At 38.8% G+C, this 14,673-nt stretch overlaps 1 protein-coding gene across 1 annotated transcript in view; it reads right to left on the reverse strand.

The window, feature by feature from the left end:
* Window positions 1-14,673, reverse strand: part of spegb (striated muscle enriched protein kinase b) — an 87,794-nt gene that overhangs the window by 10,156 nt on the left and 62,965 nt on the right. Inside the window, exons 17-34 of the mRNA XM_016449924.1 lie at window positions 13,340-13,546; window positions 13,122-13,245; window positions 11,764-11,936; window positions 11,582-11,694; window positions 10,618-10,786; window positions 9,765-9,864; window positions 7,076-7,276; window positions 6,272-6,329; window positions 5,984-6,061; window positions 5,706-5,878; window positions 5,567-5,593; window positions 5,230-5,382; window positions 5,054-5,096; window positions 4,810-4,878; window positions 2,095-4,717; window positions 1,866-2,015; window positions 1,545-1,661; window positions 839-1,006 (exon numbers count right to left, since the gene is read on the reverse strand). Coding sequence (XP_016305410.1) covers window positions 839-1,006; window positions 1,545-1,661; window positions 1,866-2,015; window positions 2,095-4,717; window positions 4,810-4,878; window positions 5,054-5,096; window positions 5,230-5,382; window positions 5,567-5,593; window positions 5,706-5,878; window positions 5,984-6,061; window positions 6,272-6,329; window positions 7,076-7,276; window positions 9,765-9,864; window positions 10,618-10,786; window positions 11,582-11,694; window positions 11,764-11,936; window positions 13,122-13,245; window positions 13,340-13,546 — 4,746 coding nt within the window. The remainder of the gene's footprint in view (window positions 1-838; window positions 1,007-1,544; window positions 1,662-1,865; window positions 2,016-2,094; window positions 4,718-4,809; window positions 4,879-5,053; window positions 5,097-5,229; window positions 5,383-5,566; window positions 5,594-5,705; window positions 5,879-5,983; window positions 6,062-6,271; window positions 6,330-7,075; window positions 7,277-9,764; window positions 9,865-10,617; window positions 10,787-11,581; window positions 11,695-11,763; window positions 11,937-13,121; window positions 13,246-13,339; window positions 13,547-14,673) is intronic.

The raw sequence follows: 14,673 nt of genomic DNA on the forward strand, positions 1-14,673 counted from the left end.
GTGTGTGTGTGTTCACTGCTGTGTGTGTGTGCGCACTTTGGATGGGATAAATGCAGAGCACTAATTCCGAGTATGGGTCACCATACTTGGCCACATGTCACTTCACTCACTCACTCACATGCTTTTCCACATTTTTGCAATTTACACATTTTCCCTTGACCATGGAAACTTTGCAGGTAAAGGGATATTATAATATCCACATTTCAGACATTAATGTAAGAAAGAAAGAAAGAAAGAAAAAAGAAAGAATAAACAAAACAAAACTGTCTCAGGTAGGGCAACTACGTACATAATATTTGCACCTCTGCTAGCAAGTCACCTTTCCATATTAATCAGCTTTGTGAACCACAAAAAGGAGTGAATAATTTATGGCCTGCTGTTCTAGGAGAAAATAGCTTTGCACAATGATAAGCAGTGCATTAGCCTGCTCACCATGTTAGAAAGCCAATGGCATTTCTGTTCTTCCTGAGTCTTGCTGTGATGAGTTATGCACTAACTCTTAAAAAATAAATTGAACTGTTCTTTCACTGTGTCCCACTTTCATCTCTGTTCTAGCCTTTACTTTTCTGAGAAATTCTGGATCACTGCATTGTAGCTCTTCTCTTTATTTTCTCCTTAAGGGGTTTTAACAATGACAGCGCTTCTCTGCAACAAAATGATGAGATCACATTCGTTTTCAATGAGAGATTTCATTCATTTTCAGCGACACATCAAGTTTGAGAGAAGTGTTTTGTTTTCTCAATCTATTTCTCATTTACCCATCTATTCTCCTTCCTAATCAGCCAGACTTTTACTTCCTCATTAGCTTTCTTTCTGATTATTCTTGTCTTAAACTTACGAGCAAGGGACACAACGCATGAGCTGGTGACAGAGGCCAGTGCGTTTGAAGCCACACATTCATAAAGCCCTGCATCCTTCTTGGTGGTCTTCATAATCATTAGCAGCTGTCTCCCGTCAGGGCAGGATATCATGTTCATCCTTGGGTCTATCTCAAGTGGCTTCTTATCTGAGAATACACAAAGTTGTAAAGCAAAACTGTTAGTTGGGAACTTCAACTTTTTCCAAAATCATAATCTCAAATCCACAACCTGGTGTGCTCTAATGTTAATGTTGACATTTTAGACTTTGACTTTGGTGTTGTTACTTTGAGGTGACATTTACTTGAAAAGACTGAAAAGAGATCCTTCTATATATAGCCAAAAAATAAATAGGTTTGCTTGTGTCCGCACAATTGCTATTAATGCATCTAGAATTTATGGTTTAGTGCAGCACAGATACTTTTAAAGAACAATATACCAATAAATATATGCGTTTAATCATTTTTTTAAACTCTCAAAGTACTCCATATTGGCTGAGACGGTATAATGTGAAAGAACTCATTTCTACAGATACAACATGAAGCCAATATAGGGAGATAATACACTTACAATTACTGCAAAGTTATTTTATATTAAGTATATTCAGTTAAGGATATTGCACTCAATTTAGGTCAGATTATATTATCTTTAGTCCCATTGAAGCTTATATTACAGTTTGAATCAGACCTTTCATCCATGAGATGCGTGGGTGAGGACTGCCAGCAGGGAGGCAGCTGAGAGTGACGGGATCTCCCTCCAAGAGAACGTGGTCCCTTAGTTTGATATGGAACACAGGAGGGAAGTCTAATTGTTGAGAGAATCAGTGAAAAGATTAGTGAGACAGGCACTATAATTTATCTTCCACAGCTGTGCCCAAGCAAGTCCATATGCATAATTGATTAATTGATGATACATGTAAATCTTTATAACAAGACCGGATGTAATCAAATAGGTGTCTCCTTTTGTGCACAAGTTACTGTGAAATGCATAAAATGAGATGTGCAATACCAGATGTTAGACGTGTGTACTGGCGAGAGCGGAGAGAGCCATTCTCCCTGGCAATGGAAGCTGGGATGTCTGGTTGGGAAACCGTCTTGTCTCTTTTTCCCCTCGTCAACCCCCAGCGGTCCCATCGTGATCTATGCTCAATTTCTGCACCTGGAAAAAAATGACGGCCTTTTAACAACAAGAAGGAATGATCAAATTAAGAGCATTAACCAAAAAAAAAAGTGCATACTTTTAACAGCTGATTCTGATTGGATGCTTGACATGGAATCGAGTGATTCTGATGAAGTCCCTTTCCCTGATTGGGCAGCCAGTTGGTTCTGTGGGACACCCATCCTCTTCAGACTGCCACCTTCTGAGGTGGAACGACGCAGTTTTGTGAATATAGGTGTCCTCTTCTCCATCTTGCTTTCATTATCGTCTTTCCTGTCCTCAGAGTGGCTCCTAATCCTTGTGGATAGGCTTGCCATGGTACTGCCGATCTTCTTGCGCATGGCAAGGATAGGTGACTCTGAGGGTGCTTTGGACTCAGGCTCTGGGGGAGGCTCAGGACCTCCATCCAACCTCACCATCTCAATCTCTTTCTTTTCTTGGGATCCCCTCCGTCCCAGTGCCCAGGACAGACGACGCCTGGGTGCTGAAGCTTCCTCTTCTTTGAGCTTCTCTTCCTGCCTCTCTACTGATGGGGTTCTTTTCAAGCGCATTGAGAGTCTCCTCATGAACCCAGGGTCCTTCTCCGCCTCACGAAGATCCTGAACTGACTTGGACTTCTCCTCCAACCGCCTTGGAACAAATTCTAAGGGTGCACCAATTGGCCCTGGGCGATACATTTCTTCTGCAGTTTCTGGAGCAACGGTGGAAGGCTTTTCTTCAGTCTTCTGGAATGAGAAGCGTTTAAGACTACGAGTTAGAGAGGACTCACGCTTCTTGAAGCGAGCTTCAAAGACCTCCTCAGATGCAAGGTCCTGAATGTTGCTTCCAGTAGACGGCTCTCGCTCAGGGGAGGCACGAGTGGGAGTCTTAGAAGGACTTGGCTCTTTAGGAGGATGTTCTGTTGAGGCAACCCGAGAAAAGACTGCAGGATGTTCAGTGGTTTGGCGAAGGTCTGGTTTGGATGAAGAAGTTGACAAAAGGGTTGGTTCAGAGATGTGTCTGGAAATGGGTGCATAGACTGGAACTGATGGTGGGCTGGTTGTTGGTGTAGGTGTAGGCACAGGAACAGGATCAGGTTGGCTAGATCCATGGACTGATGGTACCATGATGGTCTGCATGATACTAGCATATGCAGACACTCTACCATCTGGGAGCACTGTATGTGCAGGGATTGATGGGGTCACATAGGATGAGACGACACTCTGGGGGCTGGGAGCTGGGGCAGCTGTTGGGGTCACCGTGATTGAGCTGGTGGTAATGGTGACCTCTGGAGACTTTGGTGATGCCTTTACATCATCCTCAACTTCTTTAACCTCAATCTCTGGAGCAGGAGGCTCCACTTCTTTCTCTGGTTCTTTATCCTCTCTTTCTTCCTCTTCCTCAATTGTTTCCTCTACTATGGGGGTCTTCAGCTTAATTTCATCCACTTTTTGAGACTTTTCACTTGGCTCCTCTAACTTGCTCTGGACCTTCTCTTGTGCATCAGTCTCCCAAGATTTCTGATCTACACTTCTGGATTCATCTGCATTAGTTTTTGGCACAACAATGACTCCTTCGGATTTATTGTCCTTGTAGACAGCTGACTCTTTTTCCTCAATTTTCTCTTTCTCACGTCTCTCTGGTTCTGGCGTATGAATTTTTGGGGTGATGGGGCGAGAATCCTTGACTGGCTCTGTGAGAGCAGACATAGAAACAGCTTCCTGCAGTCGTCTCTCTTCTATTTGTGCCAGTGGGATCTCTAGAGGTGCTCCCATCCTTCGGTGCAGGGGCATAGGCTCTGAATCACCCTGGCTGAAGGAAGCACTCTTGCGGAGTATCTTGGTCTTTGGGATATCATCTCTAGGAGACTCGCTGGATGCTGCTCTAACAAGCGGAGGGTTACCAAGGCGAGACCCCCGCACATAGCGCTTCTCATCCCCCATGCCTAATGTCTCCAGCAATGGGCCTCGTAATCCACTCATCTTGTTGTCTACAGAGCCACCCCTGAGAAGTCTCTGCCTCATAAGTTCCAATTTCAGGGCATAGTCTTCCTGGCTCAGCTTTGCAGCTCCTGGACTTGGGCTTCTCCTTGGAAGCTCCATAGATACTGACTTTTGTAGAATTCTACTTCCATCGGTAGAGCTTTCTTCTGTGCCCTCCTCTGGTTTGACGTGGAGCTGTAGGGCACTGTCAGCCGAGCTCCCTCTGCGCAACTCTCCTCTGCGACGTGCTCCCTCTGGCTCATCTGACTCCATGCTTGAACCTCTGCGCATTGGTCTCTTTGCGTGTTCTGCTTTTTTGGCCAATTCTGCTGGTTCTTCATCAGATGAGCCTTTTTCATCATCTTGTGTTGACCTCTTCCTGGCTCTACCCCTAGCAGCTGCATCTCCACCCTCTTTCTCTGACATCTCCACTTCCATGGGCTCTGACTTCTGATGGCTTGAAGCAGGCCTCTCAGCATTTCCATTCGGTCTACCTGTCATTTCATCATCCCCTACAATTTCAGTCAGTGACATTCTAGAACCTGAGAATTCCATGTTTATGGGCATTGGGATAAAAGGCAGCTCATCAATGTCTTCATCCGAATCTGAAGATGATGATGGTGGTGGTGAGCCTTGTTTCAGATGTCGTGGAACAGCAATGGAAATGTGGCTGGAGGAGTCATCCAGTAACTCGGGTATAAACCTCATCATCATCTTAGATTTATAGCTGATAAGGGATCGCTAAAAGAGATATGTGAGCATTGTTACAATGACATACTAAAAGAATCTATAATGTATTAAGCACTGAACAAAAGTCATTAAAATTATCTTACCTGCCATTTTCTTCTGGACATAAACTTTTTGAGGGACTCTGTGCTGATGCTCTTACCCTTATTCAGGGTCTAAAAGAATGAAATATGTATTTTAACAATCACGGTAAATAACTTTTTCCATTAAATACTTTGATCTAAAATGTTTAAAACTTAAATTAACTTGATGCTGTATTAGTTTAAATAACATATTTGGATAGCCATGGGTCTAAAGGAGCATTTCTTTACTCTTCTACTCTGTCGTTACCTTGAACCAGGGGTGCCGAAGACATTCATTAGCATTGGGTCTCCTGCAGATAAAACAACATTAAACAAATTGCCAGTTAACACAAAGCGCTCATAGCAGTAGAAATAATTTTCTCGACAATAAATGATCAACAGTGTGGTGTGGTGCTGCAGATAAGCACCGTAGATTCCACTTACAATCTATCAGCCACCAGCAGTTTAATGACGAATCCCTTAGCTTCATGGCAGAGGTCGGTAAACATGCTTTCTTCAAAAGCTACATTATAGTTCCTGATGTTGAGAACAGAACTGCGGTCGTTTTCTCCAGCAAAAGGAGAAACTCCAGTGAGACTGCAAAATAGAGTTGTTTGTTGAAGTCTAACTGAAGATACTGTATTAGTGATGAACATTCTAAGTAAACATATATTTTTATAATATACAACTGCATAACACTAAACTCTAAAAAATTAACATCATATAATGTAAAATTACATAGATATTTTTATTCTAATAGACACAATTGAAATAATCCTACCATAAGTATGTTAGAACTCCAACAGGCCTTTAAGAAAAAAAAGTGGAATTGTGAGGCACTAATGTATTCATGATACTTTAGAGGCTGCATACAGATTTGTTCAAGAGCTGTTTTGTGATGGAGGGACCAGGTGCATTACCAGATGTCCGTTGCCTTGGAGATGGGTGTCTGGTTAACAATCTCTGGGGCGACAAATTCTGGAGTGCCATATTTGCAGTACTGTGCCTCATCAGGCATGAACTTTACAGCATTTCCAAAATCACATATGCGGATCTGATCACTACTAGGGTCTGTCATGAGGATATTATCAGGCTGAGCAGAAAAAAGAGGAGTCTAGTCAACACATCGTTTCCTTACCGTGATTATTCCTTACTTATGGAAGTAAATGGTAATGACAGCAAATTACATAACATTTACCTTTATGTCTAGATGAAGTATATCATGCTGATGAAGATAGCTAATACCCTCCAACAGCTGCCTCACACTGGATCGGATCTGCAGTAAACAATTCAGACAGTTTAGGGACACACGTCACTTTTGCTAGTCCTGTCCCTACAGAAATTCTGAAAAGAATACATTCTTTATCCTCTCGATAACTAGGAGATGCAAAGACAAATGGCCCACGACAAACCAAATGTGACAATAGTCTGCTCAAACATTTGAAACTTTTCTGGTCACTTTGAAAGGTCAAACTTGTTCACCAACCTCTGACTCCATTACTGTTGATTTCTTTGTAAGCCTTTCGAGAAGCTCCTCATGGCATCTTTACACATTGTCAAGGACAATCACAGTGATGGGGCAAAGCTTGTGATCAACTCATCATCACTACAACGTGTGAGAGGAAGTGTGATTGTGCCAGATTGGATGTGAGATAGTTATACAGATAGTTATCACAAGTGAAAATGCATCTATTTTACACACCATTTCATTTAAAACATTTTTTTTCATTGCAAATTATAATCACAACAGTTTAAGTTCAGTGTTCAAATAAAAAAAAAGAACGTCTTAGTATTTGGTTTGTTTTTCTTTTGCAGTCTAGAAATAGTGCAGAAACTTTTGTGTTTTCAATTTTTCAAAAGCCTAAAACTTTCTGATCAAATTTGATTTGAATTCCAGACTTTTAGACTCCGCTGTGTGATTATATCAATTTAAGTGCATGTTTTATGTAAGATGTCCTTTCTTTGTGTGTCTTCCCAAGAGACATTGCCCTGAAGGACACATAAGCCAACTAGTTGTGACAGTCAAAGCACAGATGGACTGAAGCAATACACACCGGAACGATTCTAAGGCAGGTGTGAATATATAGGGTACAGATTACACAAGCATATGTAGCAACTCTCAGCGCAGAAGGGCACTATTCATCTGTACGTCTGACTCACAATGAACTACAAGATGATAGTTCATCATGACAAACTTTAAATGTCACAGAGTTCAAAATAAAACTTCATTTAATTAAACTTGCTTTTATGGCCGGCGATCCTTAAAGCTCTCAGAGAAGTTAAAGGATACAGCTCTGTAATGATGATAACAGCATTCTTCTTCTCGAAGGCATCGTGAAAGTAGAGGATCCTCTCATGGTCTAGATGAGACAGGATGTTCAGCTCTCTCAGAGCGGAGGCCTTCCGTTTAGCCCGAGCAGAAATGAACTTGGCTGCATATTCAATCTTTCCCGCTTTCTGTATCACTCGTTTCACATATGAGAACGCCCCTCTAAGGAAAGAACATTTCTCATCAAACCATAGAAAATAGAACATTTGTTTGGGGAAAAAAGGCAGGGCTGTACGTTAACTTTTTTTTCACATAGCACTGGTGCTACAGAGGTTGAAAGTTTTGTAGCACAGGCCAAAAAGTTGTAGCACAAGTATAAAACGTCTGTTATCATGTCTGAAACAAACACAAGTAATGGAGTTCATCACTTAAACAGGCACTGATGTTCCAAGTGGTAAATTTATTCATCGCACAGACCAGTTTTTATGTCGCACTGTACAGCCCTGAAAGGTGAACGGTGTTTTAACAGGTGTCAACAGCAAACTAACTGATAATCAGTGGAGCAATAGCATAATTCAGCCAATGAAAAGAATATATGAATATTCAATGCTTATTTAATTTAAAAGTGAAGTGTATGTCACGATTTCTTTGCATGTCACTAGCAGCACAGAAATTACACTCTTCACTTTTAAAAATGACCAATCTAACTGAATACAGATTTACTGCAATTCACAGTAACATGACTATGCAATGCCTATTGATTGCATTACTGCAAATGGGTGTTTTACTGCTATTTTTCCTGTTTCGTTGGAGTTTCTTGCACAATACCAGTCCATCAGTTAACTCTGCTCTTACCCCCATGCTGTAGTGTAATTGTGTTCACCTTGTCTCACTGTAGGCAATACTGTGTGTTTAATAATAGCTCTGTTCCAAAACAAGTGAATTTCCTTGCCATTGACTGGGAAGCTGTGATTTGGGTCACAATTTGTACAAAAACTCTTTATTAATCAATTAATTTCAATAGAGTTTGCCATTAGCATGTTGCTAATCTTATGATCTAATATTCAATAGGAACGCATAAAAATACACTACCATTCAAAAGATTGGGTTCAGTATTTATTTTATTTTATTCCTAATTGTAAGTCGCTTTGGATAAATGACTAAATGTAAATGTATTTATTGACCGAGAGAGAGAAAGATTCAGCAAGGACAAACTGATCAACAGTGACAGAAATGTATCACGGTTTAGATAAAAATATTACCAGTAAGTAGCACAACTATTTTCAACACCGATAAAAATAAAAAAAACTTTCTTGAGCACCAAATCAGTATAATAGAAAGATTTCTGAATGGTCATGTGACACCGAAGATTGGAGTAATGGCTGCTGAAAAATCAGCTTTGCCATCACAGAATTAAATTCCATTATAAAATATATTAACATTGAAAAGAGATGTTTAAACTGTAATAGTATGTCACAATATTACTGTTTTTACTGTATTTTGATCAAATAACTTCAGCCTTGGTGAGCATAGGAGACTTTCAAAATATTTAAAAATCTTATAGACCCAAAACTTTTTTACATACAGACTGTATGTATCTAAATATTGTGAAAAATTCTAATTTGTGAACATTCACATTAATATTTGTTAGTAATGAACGAAATGCATATTTATAACCAACTTTTTTGTTCACCATCTGTGGTCAAAATGTTGCCAAAATATACAAGGTATCAAAGAGTGCACCTATGATGCCTTAACATCCTTTTAGAGCAGACAGCTCACTAGGTTTTGGAAAAGAGCTATTATGCGTGTAGAGCTGTAGCATGTGTCTGTTTGCAGCGGGTTCAGGGTCTTAATAGAACGGTGGCAGTCGGCCATAAAGATTATAATTAAAGCACAGAAAGAGCGACAGCATGCAGAGCAGAGATACAGCGCCACAATGGCTGCACTCCACTCTGCCCAGTCGAGCGCTCAGTGTACCATTGTGTTAAACAAATAACCCTCCCTTTCAAATGTGGCTTTGATGGTCTTTATATATTAAACAGCTTCAAAGTCGCATTGATGCTAATCTGACCAGGTTCAAAACTGACATGGTTTGAGGAGTATGATGCGCATATTGACTGGAGGTGTTGATTTAATTGCATAATATATTGATTAATTAATTTAGATCAATATTTGCATACGAAAACCCCAAATAAAGATCATTAAAAGACATTGCTGTGGAAGATAAGTGAATCCCTGAATATGCAAATGGTTTTAGATGTATCTAATGTACTGTTTATGTCCATATTACTGAACATACTGCTTTAAACAGACAGCCCTAATATTTATATTAAGGGCTTCTGGGTAGTTACTCAGTACAGAAGCTGTGCAAACCTTGTCTATATGAGGCACAGAGATCCCATTTTTTACAACTTGAGAAAAATTGAGAAAGGGTCTTGTGGCCTCTTCTGAAGTGGCTGAATCATTCTTTGATTGTGGAGCTTGAAATTGCATACTTCCCTACCAAAAGTGCATTTTCAATAATGTGCCAACCCTTTCCTCAGCTGATGCTTTATTAAACCTTAGACGTGTGTGATGAGTCAGAAGACCTGAGATCTGTCAACAGCAAGAGCTGATGGAGTCGGCTTTTTGAGTTTCTAGGCCGACAGAGGAAATCAGTAGAAATAAATGGTGCATGTCCAAGTGAGGCTCCGGGCGGATGACTCACCTCCCAATTTCCTTGTGCACGTCATAGTAATCAGTGAGCCTACGCATCTTTCTTAAGATGGATGCCTCATCCTCCATGGGGTCGTCTTTGTACTCTTTAGCTAGACACAGAAATTACAAAGTTAATTTCTAAAAGCCAGTCAAATGAATTGGCAAGTTTTGTTTGATCAGGCTACACATGCACTATGGGTTTAATAAACTTTTTACATTTTTCTGAAACATTTCAACACATTCACTACCATTTTACATACACAAAATACATATATTTGAATAAATAAAATAAATGTGTATTGTCAATTTTATTCACATTTTTTTTTTTTCTTTCAAGTGTGCATACAGTACGTACATAAACGGTTTGAAAACTTTATTGTATGATTGTATGTTTTGTTGTGCTTTGTTAACATTTTTTTCTATAAAGTTGCTTTAGAACAATATATATTGTCAAAAAAAGCTAAACACATTTGTGCAATTAATTAAAAAATATATATTTTTTGATATTTTGAAATAACAAATTTATATGTTATACAGTATATGTTAAATTCATTTTTACACATAATATTTCTCATTCAGTATAAATTATACAATTTTCTGACTTTTTGATATTTGACTGATATTTTAGGAAGGGGTCACTTGCAACAAAAAATTCCTAATCGTAATCTTAAGGAAATTAATAGTATCCCCATAATTCAGAAACTCATTGGAACTGGAGATGGACAAGGGAATCACCCATACAAAATGTTATCTTTGGCCCCATGACAGTGCTGGATTTATCGCTTTATTCCATCTCACCTGGTTAGGACACAAGTCAACGTGCTTAGAAACAAAACCTCCTTCATTCAAGTGAAAGTGCTTACCGATGTGGACAGTCAGCTCAGCCTTGCAGGACACAGAACCGGCCAGATTCTTAGCAGTACAGGTGTAAACTCCTGAGTCATCGGCTTGAGTGTTCAGTACCACTAGAGAACATTCATTGTCATCGTACACAAATGTGAAATGGCTGCTTTCGGACAGCAGGGTGTCTCCCTGAAAATCAGAGAAAAACAACTGAGTGGCCATCCAACTGTTGTGATTTGAATTTAAAATGCTTTTGTGTGGGTTTGAGGTGAACAGGGTAGTGACGAATTAAATAGAAGGCAAAGCCTTGAGGCAAGAGATGGGATATCCAACAGTACCATTCAAAGCATATATTAGCATGATTTACAGGATGTGATAATGCCCTCAGGGATATGGCTGAAGGAAATATCATGCAAGCAGTGTTAGTGAGATCAGCGGGTGGAAAAGGGGCTGACATGGTTTGACTTCAAGATCTGAATGAAAGTCAGATCTACATTTAAAGTAAGTTTTTCCAGGTGTACATGGGAAATAGAAAAGAGATGAACCCTCAGCTAAACCCTCAGTGACTAGAATTGATATGAAAACAACAAACATCTACCTCAGCATGAGTGTCAGGAACGGCTTATGGTGAAACAGCAAGAATTTTTGGCTTCAAAGAATTGGGATTTTTAAAAACAAATCTAAAGCACAAGCGTTCCTAGTTGCCCTCTGTAACATTTTTAAATGTATTATTATATTTATAATGGTAACATTATATGTGGACATTTTTGTACTTACAATGATTTTTCAAATTAAATGGGCTATTTTTTTTACTACTATTTATAAGGCGTCAAGCATATATATAAAGGCGAGTTTGTTGAGTATTATAGGTTTTCACTGCCACAAATGTAGATTTATTAAAAGAGAACCATATTTAATAGAACATAAATCCTCGAAAACTATTTTCTAATTAAATGGTACATGCACTACAACAAAAACACACACCTTATACCAGAGGATGTCTGGGACGGGCTTTCCTTCAACCACCACCGCAAAACGAGGAGTCTCACCTACATTCACATCCAGGTCTTCCATGATGGTCTCAAAAGTTGGTGCCACTAGAGACAGAGAAATCAATGAGACTCAGATTATGTGCAATAATAACAAACACATACACAGCAACGTACCTGCCATTTCCAGGGTTAGGGTGCATGTGTCGCTGCCATACTTGTTGCTGGCGATAGACGTGAGCTGACCAACATCACTGCTCTTTACCTTGCATAGCTTCAGTGTATGCTGGTCATCATCAGGCATGCTCAACTCAAACAGACCCGGTCTGTTAGACAATGTCACTGCCCCTCTGAAAACATAAAGGCAGAATAACTACTGGTTTTCTTTTGGTCAACTACATTCATGTCCTTGCAAAAGCAAAAGGATGGTGTTGATATTTTAGGTTATATGACTATACATTTTAATAGATGCAAGAAACAAAAGACCGAATGGAATCCAGTATGCAAATAAGTGTAACTCTGAGAAAACTGTTTAGGCATTCTGAACAAACCCTAACAAAAATATTTGAGGAATACTAATACAGTGCTATCTTAAATTATAGCAACAAAGAATTATTAGCATAGGAAAAACTTGCACTGCACGTCTAATCAAAGTTATCCTGGGAATCATGATTTGAAAAGGATAGAAGGCATAAAGCAACGACTTATTTTTTCTGGTCAAGACACAAAGCTGTTGTATGGATACAGAAGACTTACAGCAATGCAAACGAGTCATATGCACACTACTATAATTGTACTTTTTGTGTATTTTGAGGCTTGCAATTATAAACTCCCACTTTTCATGTATGTAAAAAAGCAGCTCGGACATTCTTATAAATTTCTCCTTTTGCATTAGATTTAAGAAACAACATGAAGAAGTATAAATGAGTAAATGATGACCGAATTTTCATTTTTGAGCATTTTAATCATTTAAATTTTGAATAATTATTAGGCATATCAAAAAAGCATAAGATCTGTAATTGATTTAATACAATCAAAATGCATTTGCAGAAATGACAGTCATTTTCTAACTTCACTCATAAATATCTGAAAATGTATAAAGTAAAAAAATATGAATATTAATAGCTTTTGAGGCATATTAATAGATCATAGCTACAAACAATTATTAACACAGGAACAATGGCACTGAATGTCTATATTTGCCTTTGTATCATGAATTGAAAGGGTGGAAGACAGGACTTTTATTTAATAATCATATGGACAAATATTATGGCGCTTTTTTATCTTAAAGCTTGCAAGTATACATTCCTAACCACTTTTATTGTATGTAAAAGATCATCTGCTAAACATTTTTTTTTGTGTGTTTGACAGAAGAAACAACATGAGAATGAGTAAATGATGAGAGTATTATAATTTGAGCAATTTATCCCTTTAAGTATTGTATCAACAGTTTCATAAGTTATGTATAATTATTAAGCATAGCAAATACGTATAGCCATTCCAAAATGATTCAATGCAATCAAAATGCAAAATACCTCTTCCACGTGACCGATGCATTGACGTGGTTGAGAGTGACTGTGATGCTTAAGGGCTGCTTCTCCACCATATACACAATGTCCGGCTTGTCAATGATTACAGGAGCCTCCTGGAGGTACGGACCTGCAGACGGAGAGATAAAAGCCAGTCTCTTGCAGTAACTCATACATCTCATTGACCCGTCTGACTGTGGCTGTCCTTGTCTGCTGAGGCATACCTCTATCTAGCAGCTGCACTGGCTCGGTGGCAGGCGATGGCTTGCTAAAGGCCTTGCTGGTGATTGATAGCACCCTGAAGGCGTAGCGGACACCTTTAGACAGATTGGTAATGGTATAGATGGTCTGTTTCAGGCAAGAGGCGATGATGGTCCACTGGATCGACCCTAGAGCTTGCTGCTGAACAGCATACATCACGGAGCTAGGATCTGGAAATAAAAATAAAAATCTTTTTGCATTAAGTTTGAAAGCCAAAACCAAAAAAGGAAATCTGATTACTTCCGATACATTTTTCAAATACACTGCAAAGAGAGGAACAGCATTTGACAATATGGAACAAGGACACATGGCTTAGGCAGTCAATTCAGCAGTAAATCTGTGATTGTTTCCAACAACATCACCAAGACATAGAATATCTGTTGGAAAGCAATAAATAAAATGTTACGGTACCACAGTGCTAGTAAACTATATTTAGCTGGTGGCCATACTTGGAAATGTGTTAAGGAAATAAGAGGAGGTCAGGTTAATCATCTGTGATGTTATCCAACTAGCGTCACCACACTGTTGCTCTATCAATATTTACTGTATGCTGAGAGAGTACATTTAGTATAAAGAGAGGATGCCAATAGAGCGACTCTTGGAAATAAAGATCACAAATGTGACCCTGGAGCACAAAATAGCACAGGTATATTTGTAGGAATAGCCAACAATACATTGTATGGGTCAAAATTTTCCCAAAAATCATTAGGATAAGTAAAGATCATGTTCAGATTTCAGATTTTCAGGCCAAATATTGTCCTATCCTAACAAACCATACATCAATGGAAAGATTATTTATTCAGCTTTAAGATGATGCATACATCTCAATTTCATAAAATTGACCCTTATGACTGGTTTTGTGGTCCAGTTTCACAAATGATATCTCTTTATAATGGAAAAGTTCACCTAAAAATGACAATTGTGTAACTTATCATTACATATTTGTTAAATTCAATCATTTTTGTTACACAAAGCTGTCCTATGGCTTTAGAAGACTTAAAATACAGTGCAAAAGTTCCATATTTATTATGCTTCTGTGGTGCTTTTGAATAATTTTTGAAGCTTGAAAGCATCTGTTTCTATTCATTGAAATGACATGAAAGACAACAGAATATTCCTTTATTGTCAAACTAATCCTTTAATATCTCTATTTGTCCAAGACCACAATAAGATTAAGAAGAGAGCCACTGGTCACAAAACAGAAAGTCCTGTCCCAAACTCACACTATTGGTTGAGAACCTAATCAAGTTGCACTTCTGGTGCAATTAGTGGTGCAGAAATGACACATTTCAGTTTT

Source organism: Sinocyclocheilus anshuiensis, unplaced genomic scaffold (genome assembly GCF_001515605.1).
Source record: "Sinocyclocheilus anshuiensis isolate Anshui unplaced genomic scaffold, SAMN03320099.WGS_v1.1 scaffold627, whole genome shotgun sequence".
Taxonomy (NCBI): Eukaryota; Metazoa; Chordata; class Actinopteri; order Cypriniformes; family Cyprinidae; genus Sinocyclocheilus; species Sinocyclocheilus anshuiensis.